General features: G+C 38.1%; 5 protein-coding genes across 6 annotated transcripts; 1 reads left to right on the forward strand and 4 right to left on the reverse strand.

Annotated features, from left to right (window-relative positions):
* Positions 1 to 1,906: 1,906 nt before the first annotated feature.
* Positions 1,907 to 2,839, reverse strand: LOC122276738. Its single transcript, XM_043086648.1, has 2 exons — positions 2,835 to 2,839; positions 1,907 to 2,670 (listed from the first exon to the last, which is right to left on the reverse strand). Exons 1-2 carry the CDS (start codon positions 2,837 to 2,839, stop codon positions 1,998 to 2,000), a joined length of 678 nt encoding a protein of 225 aa, XP_042942582.1. The 3' UTR covers positions 1,907 to 1,997.
* LOC122277772 lies at positions 2,587 to 4,366 on the reverse strand. The gene has a single exon (XM_043087904.1). It carries the CDS (start codon positions 3,709 to 3,711, stop codon positions 2,905 to 2,907), a length of 807 nt encoding a protein of 268 aa, XP_042943838.1. The 5' UTR covers positions 3,712 to 4,366; the 3' UTR covers positions 2,587 to 2,904.
* A 204-nt stretch (positions 4,367 to 4,570) lies between these two features.
* On the reverse strand, positions 4,571 to 7,749 carry LOC122277771 (protein HEAT-STRESS-ASSOCIATED 32). Its single transcript, XM_043087903.1, has 5 exons — positions 7,531 to 7,749; positions 6,743 to 6,934; positions 6,441 to 6,651; positions 4,981 to 5,204; positions 4,571 to 4,887 (listed from the first exon to the last, which is right to left on the reverse strand). Exons 1-5 carry the CDS (start codon positions 7,651 to 7,653, stop codon positions 4,777 to 4,779), a joined length of 861 nt encoding a protein of 286 aa, XP_042943837.1. The 5' UTR covers positions 7,654 to 7,749; the 3' UTR covers positions 4,571 to 4,776.
* Positions 7,750 to 9,428: 1,679 nt separating this feature from the next.
* LOC122276085 lies at positions 9,429 to 10,565 on the forward strand. Of its 2 annotated transcripts, none has more exons than XM_043085539.1 (3): positions 9,429 to 9,715; positions 9,803 to 10,011; positions 10,135 to 10,565. In XM_043085539.1, exons 1-3 carry the CDS (start codon positions 9,617 to 9,619, stop codon positions 10,358 to 10,360), a joined length of 534 nt encoding a protein of 177 aa, XP_042941473.1. In that variant the 5' UTR covers positions 9,429 to 9,616; the 3' UTR covers positions 10,361 to 10,565. The 2 variants fall into 2 exon arrangements, with proteins under 2 accessions (XP_042941473.1, XP_042941474.1); XM_043085540.1 differs by having other exon boundaries at positions 9,439 to 9,715; positions 10,097 to 10,565.
* Positions 10,566 to 14,703: 4,138 nt separating this feature from the next.
* On the reverse strand, positions 14,704 to 16,386 carry LOC122276084 (STOREKEEPER protein-like). Its single transcript, XM_043085538.1, has one exon. It carries the CDS (start codon positions 16,246 to 16,248, stop codon positions 14,983 to 14,985), a length of 1,266 nt encoding a protein of 421 aa, XP_042941472.1. The 5' UTR covers positions 16,249 to 16,386; the 3' UTR covers positions 14,704 to 14,982.
* Positions 16,387 to 16,714: the final 328 nt, after the last annotated feature.

Raw genomic sequence — 16,714 nt, forward strand, 5'->3', positions numbered from 1 at the left:
CCCCCATTGTAGCTGCCTGCCCCGTGTCGCTGAACAATATTGTTCATCTGATCTATCATATATGGATAAGAGATATATATTCATTGTACCGAACATATTAAATTCTCTGATCAATCTCTGTTCATTTTTTTTAGAATAAAAAAAGCAGACTGAAGTATCTGTTTTCATACGATCATGAGTAGTAATAGTAATGTTGGATAGTTCTGTTCCTTCCCTATGGTACTACTAGCTACGATTAACGTATCTTAAATGACGATACATCAACCATCGACCACCAGACTACTGCCCTGCCCTGCCCTGCCCTCTCTAATTTTTTCAACTCATCATCTACATTATTAATTTCATCGACAAGGATATCTCATAGATAAGGTTGGCATCCTAGTATAGTACTATAGGTCGGCAAGGACATGGTGAGAAGCATTTGATCCAGACGACACTAATTAATTAGTTCATATTTTTTTTCTTTTTTTCTTTTTTGATTCAGTGATTTCCCTGATCTCGAGAATGGGTTACGTTACTTTGAAATTAGTTAAATCCTGTATGGCGTAAGATTTTCCAATTTGTCAAAAACAAACCTATATAAATTATGGAGCAAAACAGATAAGACATTTTACTGATCTAGCGTGTTAGTTGGCAACGTCCTAGCTAGGGTGTCACGTGCGACAAGGGGTTAGGTTTTTCTAACAAAGGGGAATCAAGGCATGCGTGCATGCAATTGCATTGCTCTGCAAGGAGAAAAAGTCCAAAGCAAGTGGTTGTTGGATTCTCACGTGTTTTTATTCTGTTAACCAGTCCTTCCTTCTTTTTCTTTCTTTTCCTCCTTTCAGTTTCAGCTGTGGGAACACGAGATGGATCACCTGATCCAAGTCCGGCCGTTTGATGGAGTTCCCTGAATATACAAATCTAGCTACTGGCCCAACCAATGAATATAGGCCGAGTTAACCCTTTTTTTTTTCCCGCATCTATAGCGTGACTCATAGTTTTAACAGATCCGAAGGTAATTCTGCTAGTGCTCTGATAAAAGACCCTCGATTGCAAATTTGCAAAGTTTTGGAACAACCTATGTCTTACAATTGGATGTAAGCCATAATAATTCGAAGTCCATTGATACTTAGAAGAAAATCTTAGTTGAATGGCCTCTATACTATGGAGTATCAAGGTCTAGGATCCTGTACTTGCAATTGAATTCTGAAAGACTGGACTGATTTTTGTTCTTTTAAAGGAATTTATTTGAGAGAGCTTCGAGCTCTAGGATTTCGATTTGTTAGAGAAGTAACGGCTAGCACTCTTAACATAATACGTGGAATATTTAATTGAATTGGGTGAATATATAGTCTGGATTTAACTCAAGATTTTTTATTTAATACTATATAAAATCATCACTTATTCTAACAATTTAAGCTGATAAAAAAAATAAATTTAATTATTTGTATTGTTTCTTTTAACGACTCTGTTTGATATTTCATATGTGTGTCCAGAGAAAGCAACAACAGTACAAATCATGTGGCAATAGTGGAAGGGCTTCCCCTTCATGGTTAGAGATAAGAAAATGTTAATCTTTACGATAACAACATCCAAAGACATTATTATTCGATTGTCTCAACAGTTTCAGAAATATTCTTCATTCTGTGGGATGTAAAACAACCAAAGGCATTATCCAGACCAACTTAATCACAGGAAAATTTCATGGCAGATTACAAGCTGAAAATAATATACAAAATATATATATATATCCTAAATTCAGAGTAATGGAAAACTAAAATAAAAAATGATAGTTGCAATCATGAGTGTGCAAGCACTACATAATCATTTTAGAAAAGTGAATTAATATGAGACCCACGTAGAAAAAAAAAATTAATTTTTTAATAATAGACCCTACTTTTTTTTTAAAACAACTACAAGTTTTGCACTTCATAACTGCATGGAGCATTTCCCAACCAAAATTGGCGTTCCTGAATAACAATCTAAAACAGGTTCAGATATTCGTATAAATTCCTTTAAAAGAATGATCCTTTACTTACTATTACCACAAAACAGGGTAGGATAGCTTGGGGATTTAGCACACAGAGTTCCTCAACATTCGAATGAGAACCCATTTTCCTAGCCAATGAATCGAACCCTGAGGCAGTCGTATCTTGAATGCTTTCCCCAGGTTTATGAACTCTCCCGGCCACTACTCTACACACCATTAAAGCCTTCCTTATACACTGGTCTGCTTCATCTGTCTCAATAGATTCTAATGCTCTTCCACTGCTGGAAGTTGTAAAAACACCTAACCCGCCATTGCATTCCTTCTTGGTAAAGAATCCATGTCTTAAAGCTTGACATACACCACAGTTATCCAAAGTGCACAGACTACAAGTGTCATTATTCGTGCCAAGAGAGCACACAACGGTTGTGCCGTAGAACATCAAAAGCTCATTCCCGTCGACCAGGCAGCGTGGATGCCTTTTGGGCAGTCTGCTAGCTTTGATCTTCACTGTTTCTCTATGTTCTTCAAAGCAGGAAACATCTTTAGGCATGCTTTGGACCTTCAAGACCCTCTCCATCCGTCTGCAGTTGTTCTCTGTCTTTAACAAACTCTTTTCGCAGATTTTTTCTACAATCTTCCTAGATGAGTCTCCTTCACCAAGTTCAATTACTGCGCAGAACAGAGGGCAGTCCAGTTTTCTTTATAAACTAGGGTAATTAAAAATTCGTAAATCAATCTGCACGGCTAACAAATTGATTTTTTCACAAGTATCAATGTCAATGACGTCAAGTTAGTCTTTTTTTCATCTTTCAAAAGCCAAAGAGAGTCGTTATAGTTTAAATTAAATATTTTTACTTGATACTTCATAGCACCAAGAAGTGAATAATGATGAAACGAAAACATCAACCGGGGGAAGATTTTGGCTTAAACAATTAATAAGAGATGGAACTTTGAATGACTTGGTGTTCACCTGAATGCTTGGAAAGACGATGTCCTTCAATAGCATCCAATTTTCTGAATTTCTCCCCACACATCTGGCAAATTAAAGTTGAAGAACCATTATAATCTGTCTCATTTGATCTCCTAATCTTTGAACAAATATGACTACCAACACCACCATCAAAGATAATAGAACCACCATGGATCCTAATGGAAGTAGGCCCGCTAGGCTTAAAATGGGGTACCCTATGGCTATGGTCACCCACAAAAGTTGGACCAATATCCTTTCCTCTATCTCTATCTTTATGGGAAACACAAAGCGGACCAGTTTTAGTTTCACATGTTGGGTCGTCAAGGACTATTTTATGGGTCACACGGTTGAGGGATTCACTGCTCCATAGGGTCCTTGTACTGCAACCCAGTCGCTTCTCTCTCAGATTTGATATGGATCCTAGACACCTAGACCTGCCTGGCCTTTTTTCCAAAGTGCTCAGATTACCATTGGCTTCTGGATCATGCACATCTGATGGGAGTTGTAACTTTCGGCAATTCAACGAATTCTTCAGAGCAATCCACACCATTGACATTTCTGTGTCCTTTGTCTTTTCTGTTATTGGTTCATCTTTCTGCAAAGTTCTGAGACTTCGATTGTGATTTCTGTTTACACTAATATTGGAATTAAGAGAAAGGAAAACAATCAAGGAAAGCCAGTTGTCAATAATATTTTTCACTCTTTTTGGCAAACTATTCTGAGAATCTGAATCTTTTATTCTTCCTTGGTTTCCATGTGGCAGTTTCATTTTTGGAACAACAAAATAGACTCATGAAAGATATTATACTCCTAACCTTTTAAAGTTGCATTATTTACTCCAACCAAAAAACCAAATCTTCCTAGATTTAAGCACTCCAATCAATTGATGATCCTGACAGCCTATCATGCAAGAAATTCAGAATGCATAATAGATTCATAGCGTTAGGGTTTCCATGAGAGTGGAGTGACAGAAATCTGCCATTCATGCAGGCAGACATGAAACACGAGCAAAACCGATAAGTTTGCCTGAATATCTCACATGCTCCGACCGACCGGCATGATAATTCATAGGCCCAGTCAACCACTTGGGATGACTTCGCCCTTAGCTGCTAATGCTGGAGCCTCTGTGGACAGCACAGAATACATTTCGACAACTAACGGTTATTTAATTTTAGGTGACAGATTGAAAGATGCCTGGACACCGGGATTGAAATCCAAATAACAGCCTTTATCTTTTATTTGTTGCAGAGTCGATGTTTGGAATTTCTGAGGTTCGATTTCTAGCATAAATTACCCGAATCCATTCTGCATATCTAAGTTCCCAGATCAAAACTTTCAATCATAACAGTCACATCTATACACCTTCGCTGGGAGCAATGACGCGAAACATCATCACCATGTATATCTCAATCTTAGATGACTTTTCTTTTGAGGCCTCTGCAGGCAGTTCGTGAATAATTCGAGGCTCAAAACAGAAGCATGCAACCATGGCACTCGACTGGATCATGACACACTGCTACGAAAAATAGAATTTGAATAATGCATTATACTCATTAATGATAATTAAGATTATATATGCCTTGCTTGGCTAAAAACTTAATAAACAGAGACAAGCTTGTCAACCAAGATTATAAAATGGGCTCACTTCCAAGGACTCATGTCGAACACGTACAAACTCACTCAGGTTTTATTGCCATTATAGCTCGTGTGATTCATGCTATTACTCATTGGTGGACCATATATATAGCGAACATGATCTCGACAGGCAATAGCATCAAATTACAACGTAACCAGTTCATACTAGTAAGATATATCTCTCCAAAGCACCACCAGTTCAGAAAAGAAAATATGACGATCCGAGGACGGATGCATGATTTTTACCCAGCTTGCGTCCCCGGAGACATTCAAGATCCATCAAGTGAGAGTGATCCACAAAGAGGTTCACCTGGAATTAGAGGGCATCGGCTAGGATGTTAGTACATGCAAAGATTCCAAATTATGTAATGAAGAAAAGGATTAACTAAAGTTAGCATCATACCCTCGGACCATATTGATTAATGAACCACTCAGAGGCTCTGGGATTCGATGCCTCAAACATGGTCTTCTCAAGACCAAGACGCCCAATGACCTTAGCAATTATGTCTGCCCGTACAGAATCAGCATGCTTGCAGACATCATCAGCATCGATCATTATCATGTCTGCTCCAGCTTCCAAGCATCTCACTGACCGTCTGAGCAGAAGATCCACATCTTCAACAAATTCTGTAAAAGCGTAGAAAGCATAGTAATGATTGCATTAGCTCTCCCACTGTTCTAGTCTAACGAAAGAAAGCCCGTCAGTTTCTTATCATTTGATCTCAAATAACCTGTCTCCATGCAGTCCAGACTTACGGACTGCAGTGTGAGCAAATGAAAACTTGATAGCATGAGGGTTAAAAGAGTGCAACACCTATACACACACCGACTTCCAAACATTAACATCATAATTTTGATTTCAGGCTCACAATCCAATTTCGATGTTATACAAAACTGCACCAGCATCCTCCCCACAAACATCCAGAGTGAAATTCAATTTGAATGGAAGAAAAACATGCAGTTAAAATGCCAACGACTGTCTACAATGGTGCATGTGGAGTACACATGAGGCACAGAACTTCAAAGATTGTGAGAAGACAGTGGATGAGCTTAGATTCATAACGGTAATTCTAAAAACTCTTTTAAGTCTCGATGTTTGCTCAGAATAGTCTTGGATTGTCTGCATTTATTGAATTTAAGTCTTCTATTTCCGTTTTCTTCCTAATCGGGTGCTTTTTCTCATGTACACCTTGTGTACTTGGGTTGCACCCCTTTGCACTTTCAATGAAACTGGCTGACTTAATAAGAAAATGTCGACATAAAAGATGCCTAACTATGCAACAAACGATTTCTGTTCAATGGTGAGGTCCTCATGCTAAAATAAATGCATAACAACCAATTAGAGTATGGTTCACATACTTAGGCAAAGACACAAAGGGTGCTTAGGAAATATATTAATAGCATGAATTTAAGCTCATAAAAGAATTTAATACATTCTAAGGAAAGTCGCAGCTTGTTTAATGCTAACCTCATCATTGAAACTATGCATTTGTTAATTGCAACCAGAACAAAATCCAAGATGTTCTACTACAAGTACTTCGAACCATACCAAACAATGCATGCAAAAGTGAAACAAACCACCCCACCCCCTACTTTCCTCAGAGATCCTTCTGGAACACTGCCTATCAACCTAGATTAGGCTTATTACTTTAATCCACTTCAAAACGTGTAAATCAAAGATGCTATGAACCAAGGATGTGAATTACGCTTATTTTACTGGACAAGCATCCCTGGCCCATATAATTAATTATATGAACACCAGATGTGTCCTTGTCAGATAACCTAAGTTTGTCATTAATCTTGAAAAAAATAAAACTAGTAACAACTATTTTAATAAGCAGATTATCCAAAAGCTACACGAACCAGTCGATCGAGGTCTTGGGGCAATATAAGCTCCAAATGCTCTATCACCATCCACAGGAATATCAGACTTGTTAAACTTCACTGCAAACTGAGGTTTGGCTTTCAGACCAGCACTCTTAATCAAGCGCACAAATCTTAGAAGAGTTTCTTCAGGAACTCCAAGTGAACCCACATTCAGCTCAATTGTATCAAACCCCAATTGCTTGCACTCCTGAAAAGATCATAGCAGGACACTTGCATTACTGCTCTATATAAATATCTAAGAAACCAACTTATTATATAAACCGTCTCACATGCCTTACCTCCACATACTCTTTGAAAGCTGATGGACCTTTGCGAAGCATGTGTTCGGCCCAATCCCCCGTGCTCACATATATGTCGTATTTATGAGCTAAGTCAGTCACTTCTTTAACGAAACTCTTTGGCATAAGGCCATGAGAACCTCCGGAGAACTTCAAGCCATCAACAAACTGCCCCATAGACTCAAAGATATCCTGCAGAACATGATATTTGTAACTATAACTATCAGGAGATCCAGCCGCTGCATAGTGCATAGATCGTAGATAATTCACAAGCATGAGCTGTTTTTGGCAGATAAGTAGGCCGTGTGCAACTGTAGATGTATACCTTCATTCGTAGTGGAGATTACGAACTACTATCCAAAGGAAGGATCACTCTCCAACATTTCATTTAACATTGTCTTATTTACCTATATAATTCTTCAATCAAGATTCTCCAGATTTTTCTGAACACAAATTCACTGTGAGGTTACCAAAGTCTTAACCAAGATGTTTAATGAAGTGTTTAGCCACCTCAGCATCAGGTGATAAATGCCGAATGAGGTCAAACCTAGATCACTGTTTAAACATAATTCTTATCAAGATTCAAGAATCCTGGTGTTATCCTAGACGAAAATACACTAACTCGGTTGCGGGTGCTGGGTTGAGAATAAAATGCAAGATGCTAGAAATTAAGCTCCACTTTCCCGGCAAACAAAAGCACCCCAAAAATAAAAGCAGTTGTGGAGCATAACAAGATTATGATTAGAAGTAAAAACCAAACAAAATGAAGAAGGTGGGAGGGGAAGTACCTGAAGAACGTTTTGGCTTAAGAGGGTGAAATGGGGGCCGCTCATCTCCGTAACTCCATAGCGGCGTGGCTTCTCGGGTCGGTCCTCGTCCTCGTCGAAGCTCTTCCATCTGTAGCCCGACATTGTCAGAGAGAGAGTGAAAACAGGATAACACAAGTCCCTTTGATCTTCTTGTTTTTTCCCAGTCTGATTACTTGGGATTTTTGGATAGAGAAGACGTTGGAGCAATCGTCTTTCGTGTTCGCGCTGCTTCTAGAATTGCGTTTACCACGTGTCGTTAAATTGAGAAGCCACGTCGTTCCCAAAGTGTCATCACTGTCCCCATACCGGCACAATGGGCGAGACCTGCGTCAGGCATGTTGATCTACTTTTACAAACATTTCAATTCATCTTATCAATTTAAAATAAATATTTTTATTTAATTATTATAATTTTTTCAAATTTTTAAATAAAATATAAAAATAAAATTAACTTTTTTAAATTTTAAATTAAAATTATATTAAAAATTTATATTATAACAATCTTTTAACTTTATAATTTTTCATTTAATATTTTCTCACTTATTTTTTAAAATCTCATAAAAATCTTAACTCAAATCATTTTACTATTATTTATAAATTATTTCACTATTATTGATATATTTCTTATTTCATCTATATAATTAAACGAGAGCTTAAAGCTTAAAGTCATCTATATAATCAAGGACAATGCTACTCAGTCCCATCATTTTGCCTCTACAAAATTATCACTAATGTAATTATAATTTTCTTTTTTTTTTTTTCTTTCAGAAATTTTTTAAATATATTTAAACATTTTATAAAACAAATATATAAATTCACTAGTATTCACTTATTTAGTCATTAATAAAATAAAGGACCAAACAAAATAAGGAGGCAAAATGATGGGACCATTAAGCATTTCTCTATATTCTATCGGCTTTGCTACATACAGTCGCCAGATGCAGTCGGCGTGCAGTCGGCTGTACGGAATTAATAAAAAAAAATTATAAAAAAATTTTTTTATATTCAGGGAGACCTATATGAATTATAAAAAGTTATAAAAATAATTTTTTTTTTCATGTAGATTCTGTATTAATTTTTTTTTGCAGCCGACTGCACGCCGACTGCATCTGCTGACTGCAAAAAGTATTTCTCATATTCTATGGTCAAGAATATTGTTATAATATTTGCAGTGTTAAGGATATAAGTTTCACTTGCTTTTTTTTTTTTAAAAAAAAAATAGATAAATTTAGAACTCACATGAAAAATCTTTTTTTTAATGACGGATTTCACTTTTTTCGAAGGGATTAAGTGGATATTACACACTCTAAAACTATATATGTAAATTATTAGATACTTTAGTTCTTTAAATATAAAGTGAAGCGAATAAAATATCTAATAATTTGCACTAATGAATATTATCAATAAAAGATATAATAACTAATATTATAATATCTTTTAGAGTGAGAGACACATTGCTAGCCAGGGGCTCGGTGATCTGATCTCCCAAGGATTTACCTCAATCCTGGTTTTATAATTCATTTCATGAGGCCAAGCACAAAATCAAATGCTGTTTCCTTTTTCTTGATTGAAGAAACAATGAATATGGTTCTTACACACCATAAAATGAGTCAGATGGCCAGAAACACAGATATCAAAACCAGATGAGATCAGAACGAAGGAAATGTTGTAAGGGAATAACTTTGTGGTATCTATATGTGTCTGTGTGTGATGAACTGTCCATATCTACAAGATACTTCAAGGGCATCAGTTTGCCCCACCCTTCTGATGATACCTTGCATTCCTTGTATCCCATGAAAGGAATCCTACTCCAAAAAGAAAAAGGTGTGGCAAAAGAAGAATAAAGAAGAAAATTTGAAGACGAAAAGAGGCCTTTTACCCAAAGAACACGGCTAATCTCTCTCAAGATATGTCACACTCTTATTTGCATGACCTTACTTTATTCTTAATCTTCAACTGGAGCTCCTAAAACATTAACTAATAAAGCTAGGGAAAGTTGCCTATAAGATTGATCTCTCACATCCTCTCCTCCAAAATGATCTCTAGCAAAGCTCTTACTTCAAAAAATGGTGAAAAACGCGGGGTTCCTCATCGGTGTCTTCATTATGGTTGTCGACACTCTGGCTGGGATACTTGGGATTGAGGCTGAAATCACTCAAAACAAGGTATTATTGGCTATACAATAAAGTCTTATATAAACTCATTTGGCTTATAAGTGACAAATTTCTCTTATATTTTCTTTCTTTTCACAGGTAAAACATTCAAAGTTACATTGGGCGTTTAAGTGCAGAGAGCCAAGCCACAAGGCTTTCCAGCTAGGGTTGGCTGCTGCTATACTACTAGCCATTGTTCATTTTGTTGCTAACCTGTTTGGTGGGTGCACTTGCATTTGGTCAAAGGAAGATTACCGGAAGGCTACACCTAACAAGCAATTAGCAGTTGTTTTCCTCCTTTTCTCTTGGTACGTGTACATTTTACATGTTCAACATGCTAAGAGACCATAGATTTCAATACAAGTATTGTTACCATTATTGTGAAATTACCAGGATTGCATTAGCCGCTGGATTCTCGATGTTGATCGTAGGAACATTGGCAAATTCAAGATCAAGAAAGTTGTGTGGGATTGCACACAATCGCATTTTGTTTATGGGAGGGATTCTCTGCTTTCTTCATGGATTGTTCACAATTGCCTACTACGTCTCCGCCAGTGCCGCCAAAAGAGAAAAAAAGCCGAACAGAAGCCCTTCCGAAGTTCCTGCAACCTAAGCTTAAATTTGTCATTTGCCACTCTTCTTTGTGCTTCTTTGTGATCACATAATGTTAAATGGCACGTTTATTGCCAATTCCAAATGACAATAGAAGAACGAGCGGACAGATACATATACTCTATTATGAGAAGTTCGGCTTTAGCTGAGTTATCATTGCCTGAGTTGAAAAGAGTACCTATAAAAGAGTACCGCATGAATTGAACTTGATGCTGCAATGGCAGAGACTTTTGCCTTGCAACTTCTTATTTATTTATTATTATTATTATTTTTTTTAAGAAATAGAGGCCTTGCAAAACCAGATCGACTACCACATAGCCTCCGGGATTCATCCATAAAGAACGTTGCTCAGCACTGAAAGCAGCAAGAGATTGTGAGTACTACTCATCGACCGACCTTCAAAAGAGTCGAGTTATTTTTAGCTTCCACGAAAATCTCATGAGTCAATTTCTTACCTAGCCTTCATTCATTTATATCGCGTGAGACCCGGTTCCCCTTCTTTTGCTCCAAACCTAGAAGGAACTCGACGGGCCATGAGTCCAGCAGTGCTAAAGCCACAAATGTGCAACGCCATCGAACCTGGTTCGAGTTGTAGGGTTGATTGTTAACACATAGGCAAAGAGACAGACCAGAACGAGACACGCCAAAGCTTCTGCAAGTTCATATATATGTGCGCGCGCGCGCGGGGATAGAAAATACATCTTCCAACTTTTCCATCCGTTCAGCCAGCAAATATGGAATCCATTATAAAGATACGCAGCAAAGTACATGAATACTTAAGGAGAGAGAATTTCCTTAAGAATTCAAGGATTATCATGATATCATCTAACAAAAAAATTATTTACAAATCAACTTCATCCATTTTACTCTGATATAGACGTTCATATGCCATTCAACAAAAATAAAATCCAAGCACTGCCGAAAAGAGTGGACATAGAACCTAAACAAATAAAATCAAGATCACTTCTATACCGGGCCACTGGCGCATGATTGTGTAATGCTTAAATGAGAATCCCATACCAGGTGAGAGGCCAGGGAAAGAAGGGGGCAAGGAGTGAAATAGAGAGGATCCTGTTCCGTGAAAGAGGAGATTGGAGGGAGGGAGGAGATTTTTACACTTCATCAGTTCATTGTAATGTGTGAAAAGATTCGCAGCCTCGGAATACCAGTAAATGCTTCCATCAAAGAAAATTAATATTAAGTACATAACACATGAAACACAATAGACATTTAAGTCAGTCTGGAGTCATGAGAAAGGTGCCAATCTCAGGATTCCAAACATTTACCCGATAATATTAACAATACTATGCAAACATCAATCAAATGGGTGCAAAAAAAAGAATACAGAGAAAATATTCCCCTTTAGAGGTGCAATTTGCAAATCACAATAATATACCAAAAAAAATGACATTCAAGCAACCAACACAGATGAGCGTGGACGCATTTAAAGAGGACGTAAGAAAAAATGAGGCTACAAACCTCAAACTCACTAAATGATCTTTGATCGATTTTATTAATAATAAGAATAGACAAGAGCCCTAGTTGTAACATACGGGTCCTAGACTAGGGCTTAGAATGATTATTTTTATAAATTATTAATATTATTACTATTATTAGTATTTACAATATCTGTTTTGAGAAAGTGATTGTATTTGATTGGGTTCCTTCCACAGTCTACTCCCCATATATCCCCCTCTATTTGATTTCCTAATTTGAATAGTTAAGCCAAAAACCCTCTCATAAATCCTCTCTTTTCCTCGTAATATTCCCTTAAGTAAACTCACAGAACCCCCATGGCCAGAACCTCCCCACGTCAAAAACCCTCTCATAAATCCTCTATTTACCTCATAATGTTTAGATCATGTTATGCTATACGGTGTAAAACTCACATCAATAGGCCATGTATAATGTTATGCCATGCACAAGAGTATGCCATGCTAGGAAAAGTTCATGAAGTCAAACATGTTCGCATGCATTATGGAAGTTAATAAGAAAACACAAGAATGACAAGTAAACTTTAAAATTGGTCTTATGTTATGGGTGGGTGTGCGAGCCGTGGACTCAAACGTGGTCCACTACATGAAAAATATGATGTTTTGAGGTGATATGAACACAAGCGCGTTCCCCACAGGTTATGATATTCGGTGCCACGGACTCAAGCATAGTTACATATGCTATGTGACAACATGAACTCAAGCGTGTTTCACCACATGTTAAGATATGCGGTGCCACGGATTCAAGTGTAGTTCACGTTAAGTGATAACACGGAACCAAGCATGTATCACTACATGATATGATATGTTACACGGTGCAACAGACCTAAGTGTAGTTCACCTCATGTCACGATAAGTATATGTGGTCAACGACAATTAGACCAATTCACACATGTAATGATAGCCACTAAATAAGTGAAAGACAAGATGAACAAGTCATGTATGATTGTAAGGAAATGCATGGAGTTAGTCATTCATGCATCCACCTTACATGTATTGTCATGACTATATATGATTCCGCTTATGTTAGTAATGAATGATATATATGTTATGTGAATGTGTGACAATATATGTAAGTTTTCAAAATTAAGCCTAATGTTAAACTAAGTTAAGTTTCCAGTATGATATGCTATTACTGAGTCTTTGACTCATTTGTTTGTTTCTCTGTTTTTATGTTTTAATGTCCCAAATGAAAATTTCATGGATACATAATAGGAGTGCCAAGAGTAGAATAAATTTCCCGAGACCTAGTGTATGATTTAGACATTTAAGCAATGTTGGTTTCACATAGAACTAGGTTATGTCATTTTCTTTTATTTCTCAGCTTTTATGTTATGAAAGACTGTCATACTATATGAGTTTTATGATCAAATAGATGAGGTATTTTATGAGACTAAATCTTTTTTTTTTTTTTTGATGAATAAAAAAGTTATGAGACATCTCTTTACCGGACACTATGTTATGAATATACGTAACATTCTTGACCTACGGAAAGTGGTGTTACAGTAGTACATGGGACATATACTAGGGCGCTACCTATGCGTGATATTCTAGTGATACAAGAAATTCATGAATGTTCATGCCAACTTACAATGTTATTAACAAAAACTTAAAATATGCATTCTCCTACTAAAACACATATCAAACCTTTGCTTGCCTGGGGAACCTTGCACCAATTTGAAAAACTACGCACTACCAAGATATCCACATTTTCAAAAAAGAAAACATTTTTCCAAATGCCTTCCTTTCTTAACAAAACTCCAAAAATCACTTAAGCTGAAAGGCATTATAAATTAGAGGATGGGGTATTGTTCTTTCGTCTCATTTGGTGCCAAACTACACAGTGACGTCTACATTCATTGGATGCTTCAGAGACACCGAAATTTTGGAAGTACCTGAATGGGTCTACCATTACACCTTGTAACAAGTCGGCTGGTAGATATGACATGGGCAGGTGTGACCTCAGCCCAGCCCACATTTTCCTCTAACCTCGTTACTGGGTGTCCCAAACTGTCTTAGAAGAGGATGCCAAGGTCCAATTAGATATTACCAAAATTTGTGTACCTAATTTTCCATCAGTATTTCCAACCTAAACTCTATCATTAGCATAACACATTCATGGAATGTCCCACCCTGGTCGTGGATGCACATAGGAACAGCACATCAGGGCAAGTGTGCAAGATGCAAAAATTCGCAATGCTGTCATTAAGATGTAAAATACGAATTGAACAAGACTAGTAGAACTGATGTCCAAATCAAACAATTGATACACGGGAGAGAAAACTGCTGTACACCATAATGGAAGGGACAGGGCCTTCCAGCAGATAAATCATTAGGTGAAGTAGGAGCTAAAAAGCAAGAAAACATTAGTGTTTGTTTCCAGCCTAATCTAGGATAATACAATTATGAGCATGCTTTTCAGGGTAGAGAAGCTAAAAAGAGACTTCTCTATACAGAATTCGGCTCTCTTGGTACCCCTTGACATCTAACCACCACATTTTTTGGACCACCTTCTTGCAAACTAAGTAACCCATTTCCTACATATCCAGAACCTTCGGGCATGTACGACCTAAATAACAAATTGGAAATAACCAATACCTTTAAACACTTCAGTAGAAGAAATTCAGCGCCCTTTTTTTTTTTTTGATAGGTAAAAAAATTCAGCTTTCTCTCTTCTATACTGAGATTTTTGACATACATCATCCATGAGTGAAATGCCTCCAGCATAAACTACGTCCCAGCATAAAAACCTTAAATTCATTTTTAGAGGTAGCATATAAACCTTAAAATACCAAGAGCTTAATGGTACTCAGCATGAATGGGCCAAATTAGCTGTAAGAAGAGAGGCAGAGAAAGCGATTTGCCATAAGAATATAAGAAATCGGCACCTCTGAGTAACAAACATCGACGATCAAGCAATGGCATTTAAAGAAGCAACTAGCCCAATTCTAGAGCTAAATACCAGAGTTAACAAACCGCAGCAAAGACATTTACGGGACATCATGCATGGCAATGGAATGTCAGACTCCACGCAGACGCCAACTTAGTCAGATAACACAAAATAACAACATTACAGATTAAAAATCAGTTATTCCTAAGCAAATATTACAACCCGAAAATATTCTCCCTAAAAATAAGTAGCAACAAAAGCCACAGTTACCTTACCAAGACAGTTTAATGGTCGTTTGCCGCCGCCGCCGCCTTGTACGCCTCCAGTATCAACCTCGCCTGGTCCCTAATCAGCTCTGTCCGCTTCACGAAAACCTCCAATTCAGCCATCTGGACCTCCTTCCACCTCTCCTCTAACTCCACCCTCTTATCTTTCCCGATCAACTCAAGTCCTCTCTTTATCACGCCCTCTTCCAAACCCGCCACACTCATGTTTTTATCAAACCGAACCACCTCATCAAGACTCCGCAATGAATCCAAACCCAGACCTGGATTCCCGTCAATATCCATCTTTTCAACCTCCTTATTTGCAATCGGTGACACAGCAAGCAGTTCGTCTTTCAAGCTCCGGCCAGTATTAACTTTCTGATTGTTCTTCCTACTAGCCGCTTTCCCATTAGACTTGGCGTCCTCTATTACTCCTCCTCCAGCGGTCCCTTCAGCTGGGCCCCAAATTTTCTTCGATAATTCGTACGCCTTCTGCTCGTGGGGCTTGGAAAATGTGGGCTCCTTGCCCTTCTTTCCTCTCCCGGCGTTGTTCTTGTACTTCTTTCTCAACCTCCGGATCTTGTCCATCAGCTGGTTCTTCGAAACGTCGACATGCAGCGATTTCTTGACGAACTCGTGGAAGGCAGCAGCGTCGGTGGAAGGGTCGGCGCCCCTCTTCTCCGTGTAATCGAGCACGCCTTTAAGGACCGCAATTTCGTCGTCCTCGCTCCACAGCCTCTGGAAGAGCTTCTTTTCTTCGCCCGCTGACTTCTTCGAATCCCCTGGGGAAACAACACCGTCCGTATTCGGTTCCGGAGCTTTCTTCTTGGCCCGCTTCGACGAGTCCTTTATATCGGTCTCGTTGTTCGGTCGCTTGGTCGCCACCGATCTCGCGGGCGTAGCAGACGAAGGCTTGGATCTGGGTTTGGTGGTCGCCTTCGGGGCCGCGTCTTCCATGGGTTTGGAGGCAATCGGCTTGACAGTCGGATTGGGGGTGCCTCCGGAGTCCGATTCCGACTCGGACTCGGATCCGGATCCGGACGAGGAAGATTGCGGTTTAGTTAGAGGAGGGTCTGGCTTTTTAGAAGGGGCTTTTTTGTCAGATACAGGAGTGGATGGCAAAGAAGATGTTTTTGTTGGTTCAGCTTCTTCTTCTTCGGTAGAAGCAGATCCTTCTTCTTCATCCTCATGTTCTTCTTCTTCTTCTTCAGATGAAGCTACTTCTTCTTCGGAGGAAGAAGCGGCTGGGGGATCATCCAGATGAGATTGGCGCTTCGGAGCCATGATCAAGGAGCTAGGGTTTGTGCAGATCAAGGGAGATATTCACAGGGAGTGTTCAGCTAAATTTCGGAAAATTAGAGAGAAGCGAGGGCGTACAAGTTAATGAGGATGACGTTCCCTGTTCGTATGATTGCAGGTGTATAGATTAATCACGACCCTCAGATTATATGAAAAAAAGGTCAACCGAAGTATGTTAGCACTTAGCATCCCTAGCTCATGTCGGCCTCGTACGCGTTGCGGTGGCATGGACATGATAGTAGTCTGTTGCAGTCAGGTCAGTTTCGGTTTTCGCTGTTTAATTTTTTGGACGAAAAAGTTAGATAAAATATTATTAAAAATATGATTTTAATATTATAATTTTATTTTAAATATTATAATTTTATTTTATAATATTAAAAAATTATATTATTTATTATATTTTATTTAAAAATTTTAAGAAATTATAATTACAAAATAAGATGACAACTCA

Source organism: Carya illinoinensis, chromosome 9 (genome assembly GCF_018687715.1).
Source record: "Carya illinoinensis cultivar Pawnee chromosome 9, C.illinoinensisPawnee_v1, whole genome shotgun sequence".
NCBI classification, from domain to species: domain Eukaryota; kingdom Viridiplantae; phylum Streptophyta; class Magnoliopsida; order Fagales; family Juglandaceae; genus Carya; species Carya illinoinensis.